A 14961-nucleotide genomic window follows, 5' to 3' on the forward strand; every position below is an offset into this window, starting at 1 on the left:
TGTCACCCCTTATGTATACTGGCAGCTGATTACCCATTGTTCGAACGGCATAGGGTCATCGATGTAGTAATTGGTGATCCGGGCCCAATAGCAAACTGCGACGTGCCCACCCACGACAGCCGATGTGACAACTCACTTATCGTTTTTTTTTTTAAATTGAGCATGGCCCGGTATCATATGTAAGAACGGTTCCGCGGGAGCAAATCGTGACGTATGTACATATCAGAGAAAGATAATTAGACCTGCCAGTGAACATGCGATAAAACACGTAACCAGAAATGGTACACGGCAAACCCTGTAATTTGTAATCCGAATATAGTGCAAAAAGGATAACTCGGGTGTACGTCAGACATAAAGCTTGGGTATTCTGAGCCAATTTCGTACAAAATCAAAATATATCATCTCGCATCACTTTCTAAGTGTCATTTCAGTGTCGCGAGAAAAATGTTACTAAGAAATCGTACTAATATCATGATTAGCTCATTTGGAGATCATCAACACGTCAGTTTTGGGTCATCAGTCGGATGTAATCCCACTTGTAAGGATGATATCTCGAGCTGCACGTCTATTGGATGTAAGCCTCACGAATTTACGACGTATTCACGATATATTCATAATAACTGCGCATGAAAACACTCATAAAATATTCGCAACGGTCAAAGACTCAAAGTACACGTGCCAGGATTCAGCTGGGCAAGTCAAAACAACAAGTCACATTAACCAAAGTATCAAATAACAATATTGTCAAGTTGAACCACAGCGCCAGTAAATCTACACTATATAACGCGACAAGTTAAACACGATGAAATATTTATTCTGAACCAACTGATACCAAAGGGTCGGGGTGAAAAAGCATCGCGTGAGCACAGAACTCAGTCCATATGTGATCTAGTAAGTTTTCCCCAATTTGATCTCCACCCAAATTGTCAGCGTCAAGCCAATGTTCAATGAACTGTCCCTCGAGGGGAATCCTTGGGTCCCACATTGGCCACTGGCCGCGTGGAAAATCTGGGCAAGCACCTACAAAGGCCAGCCAGAACGCATCACGGCCCCATGTCCAATGCTGCGACGCTGCCGGTATGGTGACCAGCCAATGCTGAATCTTCTCTGACAGCTGCAACCAATGAAAGGAATCCACGGGATTGAATTTCGACGGCAACGGGAGGAACGGTATGGGTATATCGACATCGACATTGTTGTAAGATAGTTCGTGTCCCTTTTCGCTCGAATCAAGGGCCTAGAATTTTTAGATTGATCCCGACATGAGAAAGTTGCCCACTTACATCGTCAAAAGTCGAGGAACATTCGGAATAGGGATATCCGTCCAAAGTGAGAGCTTCCACGACAGGAGTCATATATGGTCTATACTCCTCTGCGATTGAAACTGATATTTGGATTGGCTAAAAAGGTTTATCAGGAATTATTTCGAAGGGGAAGGAAGGAGAAGTACAACGACACCGCGAATAAGGTGTCTCGGAAGATCACCTGAAAAACATATTCCGATGCACAAAGGTTGCAACGACACATCTTCTGTATTCCGCGTGCGGATCGGTGGGTAGAACGTTGAAGTTTGAACTGTGTAGGATGGTGCAGTATTAGTACAGGTGGTTGGAAAATGGCACTGATCCATATTATCGACAATTTGCAGGTTGATTGGTCGTTGAGCGTTGAGTGAATGTTGAACGTTTGGTGACCGTCACAACTGTGACTCGAAGCAGACACGTGATCAATTGGACTTATCATTTTGGCGAGTCTCGACCAGCAGCCAGCGCTGTCAATATCAATATGGGTGAATCACAACTTGTTGATGGGACAGGTGAGTACTTTTAAGAGTCATTGAGTTATTAAAAATTCTTGTATTTATAGTTTTACAATACTGTAATCCAGCGCGGACTTCTGTCGTCTGCACAGTCTGCCCTCAGCTCAAGGGTAAATTGCGGATGATGATGCGCAGACATATCCAAAGTCACTGCAACACTGCCGTGCATATCCGACACCTATTAATGAAGCGTTCTGGGAGAATATCGGTGTCCAAAAACCCCTTCCCTCCAGAATCTCGACGACCCACACAGACGACCGACTGTGAATCCGATATTGACTCGGACGCCTCTGACATGGTTGCTGACTGTCACGACGACGCTTACAACAAACCGACAACATCTATCTCTGCACCTGTCGAAGAAGAAATGCCGCTGTCTACGCTGTGGGACATTGCATTAGACCACCATGTATACGAGATCGGTGGTGGGCGAGAGCTTTTCAACGAACTTGAAGCTTCGCTACTCGAGGGCGATAAGATCATCGCAACGCCCATAGCTGCTCTCGAAGACGAGATTGGAATGCAAGATGACGATTATTTTGGCATTGAACTACTGGGTAAGTTTTTAGCATTACTGTGTTCATTCGTGCTATTGACGCAATCATAGACGAAATTCCTGTGGATTCTAGTACGAAGACAAAGGCAAATATGAAAGTTAATCCGGGCGACGCCTACTATCCTTGGTTGTCGAAGGCGGTAAGTGTATATTCTGACAGGATTCGAGGATGCTCATTGTGCTTCCAAAGCACTTCTTGACTGCGTTATTGTTTAGCTCTGCACGACTACCATTTTCGGATGTGCAGAAGAAAGCCGTACTCAGCTGGGCCAAGGAGCTGGGTGCCCATGATGTCCCGTCTCTCAAGGCTGTCAAGGAGTCAAACGAGCACATCTGTGAACTTGTCGGCAATCCAATGCGGAAAGTAACTTCAGCGTCCGGCAACGTTTTTTACATCAACGATATTTGGCATGCAATTGCAAAGGTAAACTACAAGCGCTCAGACTATCCTATGCTAACCATGTCATTTAGGACTACGCGAATCCACTCACCCGCTTTTCCATGCAAGATTATCCAGAGGATGGAGGAGATGGAATGTCGCAGGTTTTCAATGGACAGAAGATGCTGCTAGAACTGCCGTCACCTCCGGCGGCTCGTGTGGACGGCAAAATATATTTCGTCAACGAACTTCTGCAGGAATGCTCAGGAGGCTTTTTTGTCCCAGAACGCTTCTTCACTGCCTCGTATGCACCAGTGAATGGCAGGGACTCACAGGATTCGTGCCAGGAGAACAAAACATATGCTATGGGCCGTGCGGTACAATACACAGACGTATGTACTAACTCTGTCTCGTAGATATCATGACAGATACTGACAGGTTGAATAGGCCGGTTTCATCGTCAGTGATGAACAAGAGATCGTTCCGGTTTCAAACTTCAGACATTCCTTTGAGGATCTCGTGGACAAGCTTGCATGCGGGGTTACCAGTAAGTACATGTTTGAGCTACAGGCGACTCTACTTAGCATAATCCTAGTGTCATCTGAAAAATACCTGAAGCTCACACCACATCCTCTACGCGAAAAGTCAAAGGGCCGGATGGTCTATTCAGTCCCTCTCATTATATTCATGGACGACGTTTCCGGAAATGTTTCAAAGCAGTGGAATAAACATCACGCGATTTACATGTCGAATGCTAACCTACCACGTGAGATGCTGGAGAAAGAGTTTTGTGTTCGATTCGTAACATCATCACCACACGCTGCGCCGATGGAATTGATGCATGCGATGAAGGAGTCTATCAGGTGCGTTCTATGCTTCTATGCTGCCCACATTTAGTCAACTCAAGCATTGATTAGCGCAGCCGCAGACTCAGGAATCTTTGCGTGGGACTGCAAATTTGACGAGGAGGTCATGCTCGTTCCTGAAGGTTTATTTCTTGCGGGGGACAATCCAATGCAGGCCGAGGAATGCAGCCACGCAGGGCTGAATTGTAATTACTTTTGCAGGACTTGTCATGTTGGCGGGACAAAGGAATACAAAGAGTCTGAGGCTGGATATGTTAGTCTTTTTACGGTGTGTTATTCAATATGAACACTATAGATTGATCTTAAGAGTGAGACAGGAAGGAACACCCCGAACACCCGAAGAAACGACATCACAGGTCCTCAAGCAGTTCGAGACCGCATTATGTTCAGGAGCCACAGGGAAGGTTGTGGCCGCCGTATCAACCACTGGAATCCGGGACTCTACTTCATCTTCCATCATCAATACGCTTGTTGAAATGGGCAAGAAGCTACGAAAACGAGATGTAGGACAGCCAGCATTACCGGAATCTGAAGTTCGTGCAAAGCTGGAGGAAGAGCTTTTGGATATATTGCAAGGTAGGACACACCGGGACGCAATCAATCCCCTTCTAGGGATGAATAGTGAGCGTTCTCAGATTTTGATGCGGGTTGTTGAATTCACACTGGTACATAGATATAAATGTTCACATGGATACTCCTACTGAGATCCTTCACACGGTTCTACTCGGCGTTGTGAAATACTTTTGGGGACAGACTGCGTTTGTGCTCGAGAAAGCTAAACTACTCACTCGTTTTCAGACACGTCTCGACTCACTGGATAGAGATGGCCTGAATGCGCCGTCCCTGAATGCCGACTACATTTGCCACTATAAAGGAGGCTTAATCGGAAAGCACTTCAAGAGTCTCGCGCAAGTTATGCCGTTTGTCGTCTACGATCTCGTTCCGAAAAGTGTTCTTGATGGATGGACCTTAATTGGAGAGTTAGTCGTTCTCATTTGGCATACGAAAATCGACAACACCGAACACTACTTGGCAAAGCTAGCTCGAACGATAAGCGATTTTCTCAATGTGACTGCGCAGTGCGCACCCAGTATCTTGATCAGCAAACCGAAATTCCATTTTTTAGTTCACCTCCCAGCTTACATTCGACGTTTTGGACCTGCTATTATTTTTTCGACTGAGCGTTATGAGTTGTTTAATCATGTATTCCGTCTTACATGCATTTACAACAATCGACGAGCTCCAAGTCGCGACACGTGCATGACATTTGTTCGCAACGACACTGCCAAGCACATCGCTACTGGCGGTTATTGGTATGACACCCATACAGAACGATGGGTTCATGGTGGCCCACAGGTTCTCACCTACCTTGAACACCATCCTGAACAAGCTCGTCTGCTTGGAATTCCTGACCAAAAACTAGCTGATCCAGGTATGGCAAATCCTGCAATTCATTCACAGACTGACAGTGCTATGATAGGCACAGGGAGAATTATAGTGACTGACCAGTCTAAGCACGAAGCCGTTCTGTGGCAAGCGACGCGCTGCGCAGACATATTCAAGAAGAACGGTCTCAAAAGTCCTCCTTCTTCCGAGTACTACCAGGGAACTTCGGTAGTGACTAGTGAGCATGAAACTTCGCAATTGGGTGGGCATGTCATATTTCGAGACGCGCTTGAGAAGGTGCGTCTTTCCCCACTATGTCACTTCTAGTTTACTTACTATCAAACAGACTCGTATTGGACGCATCTGTGAGATATTAATTGCAACAGCGCCTGGGCACTCTGTCGCATTTGTTGCTCTTCAGACATTTTCCTTCATGCCTGCACGCCACCCTTTGCTCCATCTGCCATGTCTCCTCCTCACTGACGAGGAACTCATTGTGTCAGGAACGGTGAGCCTTACTACGTCTTATTTTTGTTGCATTCAATTCAAGTCGCATTTTAGGATATCATATGTATCGCCAATGTTCAGCACAATTGTCTCGATGCAAAATGCACAGAGTTAACTACCAAGCATCTGTGGCAAGAGCGGACCCAAACTGACCGAACAGCAAGTGTCGTGAAACACCAAATATCGCCACAGTATCTCCTTAACATGTTCTCCATCCATAACTACCAGCATCTCTGTTCTCTTCTCCCGGAATCCCTCTCCGAGACACCATTGCGCGTTTCAGATCCTGGAGCTGTCCGAAGAGCTGCTGTGAGACAAATGCAGGGAAAGAGGCTGGCGAAAAAGCTCAGAGGCGAGGCAGTGAGCGTGCCCCAAGATGACGATGGTGTCCGTCCTGCGTTTGATTGCGCAGCTAAGAAACAGCCCAAGACCACATCCAGGAAGCAAGTGAAGTCTACGAATTCGACGAAGCAGCAGCAGCCTGTCGAGGCATCCATGTCAAATGCCCCAGATATTCTGCACCGCCCCCTTCAACCGCATCCTCATTTTCATCAACCTGCCGCTCAGCAATACACTGCACATCTCCCCAATCCCCCTCAAGCACCTGGTCATTCAAGTTCATCATTCCCTCAATCCTCAGTACACCAATGGCGTCTCCCGCCGCCAGGGTTTGCGCCACCCCCAGAAATGTCTCATTGGGCATCTCAGGTGCCTTCCTTTTCAATATCTTCCGGCCATAGTCAGTTTTCATCTCTAACCCACCCTGCTCCACCCATTCAAGTACCCGCGCATAATCCCCTGTATTCTACAGCCTTCGAAGCTAACTCACATCAGTTACATCCTTATCATTTCCCCCAACCTTATGACACTTCTCGTCAATATTTTCACCCCTAGTGATTTTTAATATCATTTTTGATTTGATGACATGGTCAGTCGCACATTGCACACCTTTGGTTAAGTTCGAAGTCAACATGTCTAACAAACCCCGAGTGGATGGGTCAGCCCCGACCCGCGGAATCCTCCAGGTATCCCCGAAGCTCACCCAAGCTGCCGACGAGGACATGATATACTTTCAATACGAAGGTAAGCTTCACTCTTACTACAATGACACAGCGGTTTAACTGATCTATCTCTACCTTCGAAGTCAACATGTCTAACAAACCCCGAGTGGATGGGTCAGCCCCGACCCGCGGAATCCTCCAGGTATCCCCGAAGAAGCTCACCCAAGCTGCCGACGAGGACATGATATACTTTCAATACGAAGGTAAGCTTCACTCTTACTACAATGACACAGCGGTCTAACTGATCTATCTCTACCTTCGAAGTCAACATGTCTAACAAACCCCGAGTGGATGGGTCAGCCCCGACCCGCGGAATCCTCCAGGTATCCCTGAAGAAGCTCACGGCAGATCCAATAGATATCGAGCTTTCTGCTCACTGTCGAATTGTAGTGGTTTGCAAGCATTTATTGACAGAAAACAGACCAAGCAGACTCCTCAGGTCCTGACAGCGATTAATGTCCCGCAGCTAATCATCCGCCAGGCACCAATCTGTGCATCACGCTTTTATCAGTAGTAGGAATGCACATTTTTAATAGCATAATCCAGATCATCGCTCGACTCTGAGTACTTGAATTGTGGCTGAACTTAGCTCATGTGCGTGGGAAGTTTTGTTGGAAATGTTGAAGCGCAACTTGAACGTGTTCACCGGGTGTTCACTGAGAACTCAAGGAAGGACCTCCCAAGATGATGCTCAATCGCTTTCCACTTCGCTCAACATCTGGGGGCTCCCAGAGAGCAAATAGCATCGGTCCTGGACCACGAGTGCAGGGCTTGGCCCCACCCCGGGATGGTAGACATCGTGCTCGCTCACTGCTTGGGTCTGACGCGGGACTCTCGACCCACTCTGCTCCTGTTGTTCGCAGGCAGCCTACCAGCTCAGGCTCTCAATCACAGTCTTTGAATCCTCTTCCAGATGCCTCAATTGTTCTGACCGGTCCTTCACGCCCAGGTTCTCCAAGTGGATCGTCTGATCTCAATGCGCCTATTAGCGCAGGCGTTCGGCGTCGGAGGGATTCCAGCACCAATGCAGCCTGTCTCACTCCAAGACGCACCAAGCGACTCAAAACATATGCACAACAGCTTGCTACTGAACGTGGAATACCTTTGAAGAAGTTGCTGGCATTTATCGAGGTACGATCTATTCTACCTTCCTTTATTATTTTGATTAAGTTTCATCTTAATTTCACCAAGAATGGTGATTTGTTCGTCATGCTTCTAGAATTAAGGGCTGGTCAGCTTGAACGAGAAGAAGGGATCGAAATAAATACTTTACAAGAACTCGAGAAACTACTGACTTCTAAGGATTTCGAGGTGCGACTGATTGATTGTTCTCATCTATTCCATAACTGACTATTTGCAGAGTGCACTGAAGAGCCGCCTTACCGCATGTATGCTATCTCCAAACCTGACTGCTTATATCACTGATACGCATCAACATGTGATGGTAGTTCGGATTTACTTCTTATTGCCTTAAATGCTCATTGTTCATACCGCAGGAGTTTATCCAAGCGCACAATGATCTTTTCAAGATCGCTGAGGGACTCTTTGAAGACGCTGAGTTGCGCTCACAACTCGGCAGATTGGTCACACGGCTTTTGTCAACCATCCGTGGCCAAATCAAAAGCACAGTACGTATTTTCTCAATGAATGAAGATAGAAAGTGTTCACAGCGATCATTCTATCCGCAGCTTACCATGTCAGTCAGCAAGAGATTGAGTATCATGGATGCCCTCAAACCGCTTATACATAGTGGCATGGAGGTTGACTCCTCGCATTGGACTAGATTTGCATTTTTGGTGGGTTTCTTCAGGCATCCAGATTGTTTTTACTGAATTTGAGACAGCGCCGTTGTCTTCGCATCTTCCTGATCGGTGTTTGTGATCATGAAAAGCTCACCCTCAAGGAAGCCTTCTCCCCCTACCTCATCCCCTCGCTCCATCAAGATCTTGTAGAGCATATTGAGAAAACGCTCAATGTTGATATGGTTCAGTTGGCGGATGAATTTTCGGAGTATCACCCAGGCCAGGGATCTGCGGATCAAGAAGAACGCTCTGGTGCCTATGAAAGCCTCAACGATCCTACCAGCCATGATGCGAGCTCCACCGCAGCGGCAGTCACCAACAATCTGGTTGACGAAGAGGACCGCCAGGCTGATCCAACTGCAATCGAAGGTCCCTTTACAGATGCGGATGTGAATGAAATCCCTGACGAGTCTTTTGGTACTCCTGATTGTGCGACATCTGGCTTTGGACTCGACGGTGGCTTCAAAAAATGGAACAAACAAAAATTTTGGAACTATGTTGATGCAATGCTGGAGCAGCTTCGCAAAAGTGCGCGTGAGCAATCAGGAGGTCAGACTGCTGGGTATGAAGATGCGTACCGCAAGTACGTGATATCTCTGTACACCGTTTATTCACCTTACTGACTAATGAATAGGGCAATGGTCGAGTTTCTCCAGCTCGACCTGCAGGAGTTCCCTGGTCGCTGCAAGGCTCTATCTCTTGTGAAAGGTTCACAGCCTGTATGGCAGGAAACAATTCAGAAAAAGTTGTTATGGTAAAGTTTGCGCGCTCATTCATTCGTAGTCCTCATTTAATTATAATCAATTAATCATTATATAAATTGTCTACTTTCGTTGAATGCATGGTGTCTCGTCGTGTTTTGTATACGAGTCTGAGTACCACCGTGGTGCATTACTGGCCGATCACCGAGAGAGATATCCGCCATGTATAGCGGATGTATCATGACATTCGTCATTCATACCTACTTGGACATGCTGCCTCAGATATGCAGGTGAAAACATAATCTGTATGTCTCAATCAATACACCTCATTTACATCTGCGGGCGACCATTAAACTGACAATTTCCATAGATACGAACATCTTATCTTAGGACAGATATCACCTAAATAATTAATTTATATCCTACAGAAGTCGCACAGAGACCGGGCAATCAAATATTTTTGAACATAATCGCATATATATTTATGATTTACGTGGTATGTCGCGCGAAAACCCTATGGATGATGCGTGTGAGATATTGGATATATAATTTCTATTTTTGACACCAGATTTACAAAATGGTGGGTTTGCCGTGTACGGTATCAAAACAGAACCGAGCCGAGATAAAGGGCACGGCGAAATACGCCTGGTATGATAGCATTATTACGAGGTAACAAGCTGAACAGTGGAAATGCAGCATTAGATGCACCAGTGTGCACAACAATCATGACCTTCTTCTTGCGCAGGTTGTTGTGTCACCGTTTGCACTTGAGGTTGGGGCTGTAGCTTTCACTAGCGTCGAGTTGGGCTGTACCACGAGCTGAGCTTGATGACTGACCAGTCTCAGTATTACGGTTCACAGGGCAGTACGTAACGTAGACCTTCTGAAGATTGGGTCATGGATAATGGGAGGGTATATGGATGTTCCAGAAGCGGCGAGCCGAAGATCAGTTAGGACACTTGGGACGATAGGAGGTGCAAGATGGTGTCGAAGCATGAGAAGTCTTTGAATGCTCATTGAGCATGCTGTCCCCTTTACATGACAAACCACAAGGCTTACCTGAAAAAGGTCGCCACAATCATCACTATACAGCTGTGCAACCAAATATTTGTAGCGTCGGCCTGTGAAAGTTCTGTGAGCGAAAAGGAAGGCGGTCTAATGCATGAGTACTGGCATGAAGGCAAGACAAGGCGACGGCTGGGTCAAGTTTCCTTCTGTGTAATGTGCCACCTTGAAGTGTAGTTATAAAAGCACGTACCGGAAGCTCAGGAGCTATGTATGAGACCATCCACAAAGCAAGATTCCTGCCACGTTCGTCATATGCGAGGTATCTCCGATCTCGAGAGAATAAGGCAGGCGGCCCGCCAACTAACACTTTGCTATCTCCCTGTCTGAGTTACTGGCCTAGCGGTTGATAGAACTAGAACTTTGTTGCAAGAAGACAAAACTCAAAAGACCGTCCTCGTGGCCTTCAAATTGATGCTCTGGTGTTGACTTTTTGAGTTGTACTGGTGAAGCATCCTCGATGATCGACTCGGATGTCGTATGGTTCAGGATCCAAAGACATAGCTCGTTACGGTTAGTCATCTGTATGCATTTTTGTCTGGTCGTGGTCAAAAAAGAATTAACCAGTACTCACTGGTATCGTGTAGCCCAGTGTAGCAACTAGCAAGCCAGGTCTTGTAAGCATCGCCGCAGGCATGGTGTATCATAACAGCTCCCACTACATGTTCATCCGAGTCAGGAACTTCAGGATAATCCAATAGTGCTAGCGACGAGCGCGCCGTTTACACCGTGCACCAATACAATACTGTAATTGATCTGCCATCGCTGTCATTGCTGGAAAATGGCACCTCAAGTTACTTACTCATATGTCTAGTACTACTAAGCTTAGTCACTCCCTTTCCACGCAGGCGGCAGGGCGCTATCACTTTCCTCATTACGGCCATGTTCCACTGCCTTCGTCACGTCTGGAAGCAATACCCGTTCTGATTCAAAGTTTCAAACAATGAAGGTGAAAAGTGCCCCAGCGTTGTTTTTAAACAAACCCACCATCAAATCCATGTCCTTTTCTCCAGCCTAATACTTGGTCACCAGCTTAATTCCAACGTCACGGTACCGACATCATATGTGCCTACTAGAGATACAATATGAAATCGGAAGGGCAGTGTCCTTACTGGACTGCAGATGTGGTTAGACATACGCGCCCCGCGATCTCCAGATGACATATGGATTCCAGTGTAATAACCCGTTGTTTTTGAACGCGTGCGCTACATTCCCTACACATAGGCTAATGTCCACTCAGCAGGGAATGGATCGTGATTGAAATCTACCTACAGGTTCGCGAATACAAGGACCCTCGGTCCATTTGGTCCCGAATTTCCAAGGCTCGACATCATTCCTCCGGTAGCTAAATTTACTGCTGTGCAAGTGCTGTCTACTGATACTGTCGTGGTGCAAGATTCTCCAAACTTTATGGCAAATCATCATCCGATAAAAGTGCTATGCGCTGCAGGTCGACTGAGCGAAGCAGCGGAATTGTTCTATGACATGATACGCAAGTTTGACGATGGCATAAATACTGAATCAGAATTCGTCGACTGGTTGATGAGTAAGTCCCGTCCCGCACTACGCCCTCGAGGAGATCATCTCGAAGGAATCTCAACATCAGGTTTCAGACGATTATGTGTTGCGGCATTAGTGAAGGAGGTAGATGCGGCTTCACGCACCGAAAACCATGGATGGATTGGTACCCAGCGCTCAGCAGCAATAGTTCTTGATCCATTACGGGATGACTTTTTTGTAAACTTGGCGAGGTAGGCGCCGCAACACCCTTATGGGGGTGTTCTAGAAGTAGCACAGCAGGTATGCTTGACTTTGATCCCCGTTTTACATGTACCAGAGCCCCAGATCTCTGTGATGATACAGAATTCATTGTCAGGCGACTGGGCTCAACACCCCCCTCATCGCCATGGGATCTCAAATGAAACACGCGGCGCTTCACCACTTGCAAGATTTCGATAACGGGATCATAGCAATGATTGTATCCAGCACAAGGTCTTCGAAGCTAGACCATGCTGGTGATTCATAAACGCGTGGTAGGCATTTACACGCTCACCGATCAGTGTGTTGCACTAATATGACCCTTTTTGTTACAGAGTTGCGCCAGAAATACATCAGTCCATCTGAAAGAAAGAGAGCGACTTGAACAGCCCAACTTTCTTCACCACGAACACTGGGCCGTTATGCGATTGCGGAGCACTGATGAGTTATTCGAAACCTACGATGAGTACCAGGACATCGTTTCATTGATGACAGCTTTCGTAGAATCCTGACTCGATCGCATTTGAGTTGGGGTCAGTAGACTTTTCTGATACGTGATATTGTCGCACAAATGAGAAGCGAAGATAATCATTGTTACCCAATATCCAGAACAATAACAATTCACATTTTCAATACAGTCGACAGCATCATAAAACTGTTGCTCGCTGACAAGGATATTGCGCTGGACCAACGAGATAAATGACGTCTCATCGATCAACGTGTTCTTGTGGTATCGTAATCCATCTCTCCGAACCATCGCGTACTCGTCAGATGTTTCTGGTTCAGCTACATCTGGCAGGGTGAACGAGGGTCAATTTTACTAAAATTTCTTGCCTTTTTGGCAGGTTTTTTTTCCAACAAGGATTGGACCTTGTATGGTGATAATGATCTGTCATCTGACTACAAGGAAGTCCGTTCTCCGCGAGGTGGAGGAGGTGACAGCTGTCGGTTGCAAAATTCCAACCAGGATTGGATGATGCTTTCGACTAGCGCTCAAGCTGCAATATGTCACGACCGTGACACAGGAAGGCTGTACCACATATTCACTGTTAGACATCTCCGGTGTCTTGAATGGAGAAAATAAAGAGAAGGCACTGAGGAGGCTCTCGGTCTGTTTCTACAGGAGACACCATACTTGATTGGATCGGGAAAACATCGGGATTCAATTTTAATACAGTACTCGCTTCCTACAGCATTCAAAACTCTTACTAATCTACTTTTTTCCCCCGCATAAAAGCACGAGCAGGAAGCCAACGAACTGAGCTGCGCATATACCATAAAGCGATTGGGGTCAAGGTCTCTGCAGAGATCGTGACGAGGCCGCTTGGTGCCATCAGTCGCAGGACATAAAGTGGTCGGTTTAAAGCTCACCGACAGAAACTCTTGATAAAAATCTATGATTTACTGTGCAAAGACTGGGCATAAATGCACGTTAGGGCTCCTTGTCCGATCGGGGAAGCCACTCTGAGCCATCTTGCTCTGGCGGTAGCAGAATACAAGAGTCTCGCGTGTGATCACCAGATCATCGCTTAAGTCGACGATCTGAGTCGCATCCTAACCTCGAACGTTAGTATACTGATACTTTAGGCGTACACGGAGAAATAGGAAAACTCACGCCAATGTCATTGGAGGCAGCAAGAACCATACGGGTTTGATGAGGAAGTGAATAGATCGAAGAAGATAGGTCGATTAATATGATGAACTGATGAACTTTCGAGAATCTGGGGGTGTTCTGTCAAGTTCGATGACTACAAATGAGCATTTTATACGAGTAAGTCGTGTCAAAGTGTTCCTGTGGAATGTAGGAGAAAGTGGTGGTAAAACAAAGGGAGCATTGCGGTGGCATCAGGGCAATGTCAAAGTGTGTTGCGACGGGGTGAACAAAGGTTATAGTGCGTAAGGGAGAGAAAGGGAAAGTACAGAGTATTCCAGCATCAAGAGGAGTGAAGCTCCTTGTGCTGGTGGCATTGACATTCGAGCGCTGTTCGGGAAGTACAAGAATGTACATGGATCCTTATATGCGTAGCAGAAAACAAATAACTTGAAACATGAAGTAGGAAATTTGAAGGTAGCGGCAAGTGCTTTCTGGAGAGAAAAATTCTCCACATGCTTAGTCACATTGGCGGCAGATTGACAGAGCGGGACTCTCCAGTAGAGTTGGCGGTAACGAACCAATATGAGCAAGGTCAATACCCTCGTCTTATAAAGTTTGGCACTCCGCAGGTAACTGAGAGCAAAGTTTTTTTTTTGCTTATCACAATGTGGTACGTCCCTTGGGTGAAGTTTGACTAACATTCTTGCAATTGCATGCAGAGTGCATCCGGGGATCCAAATGAGATAATATGCTTTTACACCCCTCCTTCCGTACCTCAGATGCACTGTAGCATCACAAATAAAGTGAGCCAGACTGAGCGAGTGTGCTATACATCAAACGGAGTAATGACAGTGTATGTCAAAAGTAATTATAACGCACTTCCATGGCTTCATCTTCAAGTTCAACGGTTGTAGTCGCTAAGACCCAAATTCGAGTGTCGGAGCAGACACTAACAAAAGAACTCCAGCTGGATACTGTTGAGCAGCGGTAAATCGACACTCCATGATACTGCAACGCTCCAGTCTGGGTTATGTGGTACTCAAGGACTGTACACCCAAGGATCCACCTGCCATCTAAAAGTTCGAGCCATACGTCGCCCGAGGGATTTGGAGAAGAGTCTTTGAAGCAGACTGAAGGAGGTGACAGATACACGGTTGTCAACTACCTGCTGCAAGGCAAAGCAGATGATGAAGCTTGAAGACGCAGCCATGTCGCCAAGCGAAATGTGAGCAACAATCTAATACATAGCAGCAACATGACGAATGAAAGCGTGGGAAAATGGATAGATATTAAATAAAGGGCAATCAAAGTTCCGGTCGAAAACAGATATTTTCTTTGTATTTTCAGGAACTTCTGCCAGCAGCCCTCTTCCATAACACTCTGTATGAAGCGAAGCAAAGTCTGATTCGAAGACGACTGATCCTCGTGTCCAGCATGTGCTGATCGATCATGGGTTTGATTGTTTCA

At 46.4% G+C, this 14961-nt stretch overlaps 3 protein-coding genes across 3 annotated transcripts; 2 read left to right on the forward strand and 1 right to left on the reverse strand.

The window, feature by feature from the left end:
* Positions 1 to 811: 811 nt before the first annotated feature.
* F5891DRAFT_971571 (uncharacterized protein) lies at positions 812 to 1630 on the reverse strand (the record flags this gene model as incomplete). Its single annotated transcript, XM_041376356.1, has 3 exons — positions 812 to 1237; positions 1263 to 1400; positions 1451 to 1630. 3 exons carry the CDS (start codon positions 1628 to 1630, stop codon positions 812 to 814), a joined length of 744 nt encoding a protein of 247 aa, XP_041216221.1.
* Positions 1631 to 2003: 373 nt separating this feature from the next.
* F5891DRAFT_1203013 (uncharacterized protein) lies at positions 2004 to 6407 on the forward strand (the record flags this gene model as incomplete). Its single annotated transcript, XM_041368949.1, has 12 exons — positions 2004 to 2376; positions 2427 to 2515; positions 2566 to 2799; positions 2847 to 3146; positions 3202 to 3301; positions 3350 to 3617; positions 3672 to 3888; positions 3938 to 4241; positions 4294 to 5052; positions 5101 to 5303; positions 5353 to 5514; positions 5568 to 6407. The coding sequence occupies 12 exons, from the start codon at positions 2004 to 2006 to the stop codon at positions 6405 to 6407; spliced, it is 3849 nt and encodes a 1282-aa protein (XP_041216222.1).
* A 77-nt stretch (positions 6408 to 6484) lies between these two features.
* Positions 6485 to 9134, forward strand: F5891DRAFT_1203014 (uncharacterized protein; the record flags this gene model as incomplete). The annotated part of the gene is made up of 10 exons (XM_041368950.1): positions 6485 to 6596; positions 6658 to 6777; positions 6839 to 6966; positions 7244 to 7705; positions 7766 to 7885; positions 7935 to 8018; positions 8071 to 8202; positions 8263 to 8370; positions 8418 to 8959; positions 9011 to 9134. 10 exons carry the CDS (start codon positions 6485 to 6487, stop codon positions 9132 to 9134), a joined length of 1932 nt encoding a protein of 643 aa, XP_041216223.1.
* Between the last annotated feature and the right edge of the window lie 5827 nt (positions 9135 to 14961).

This window comes from Suillus fuscotomentosus (assembly GCF_016647785.1).
Source record: "Suillus fuscotomentosus strain FC203 chromosome Unknown F5891scaffold_453, whole genome shotgun sequence".
NCBI lineage: Eukaryota > Fungi > Basidiomycota > Agaricomycetes > Boletales > Suillaceae > Suillus > Suillus fuscotomentosus.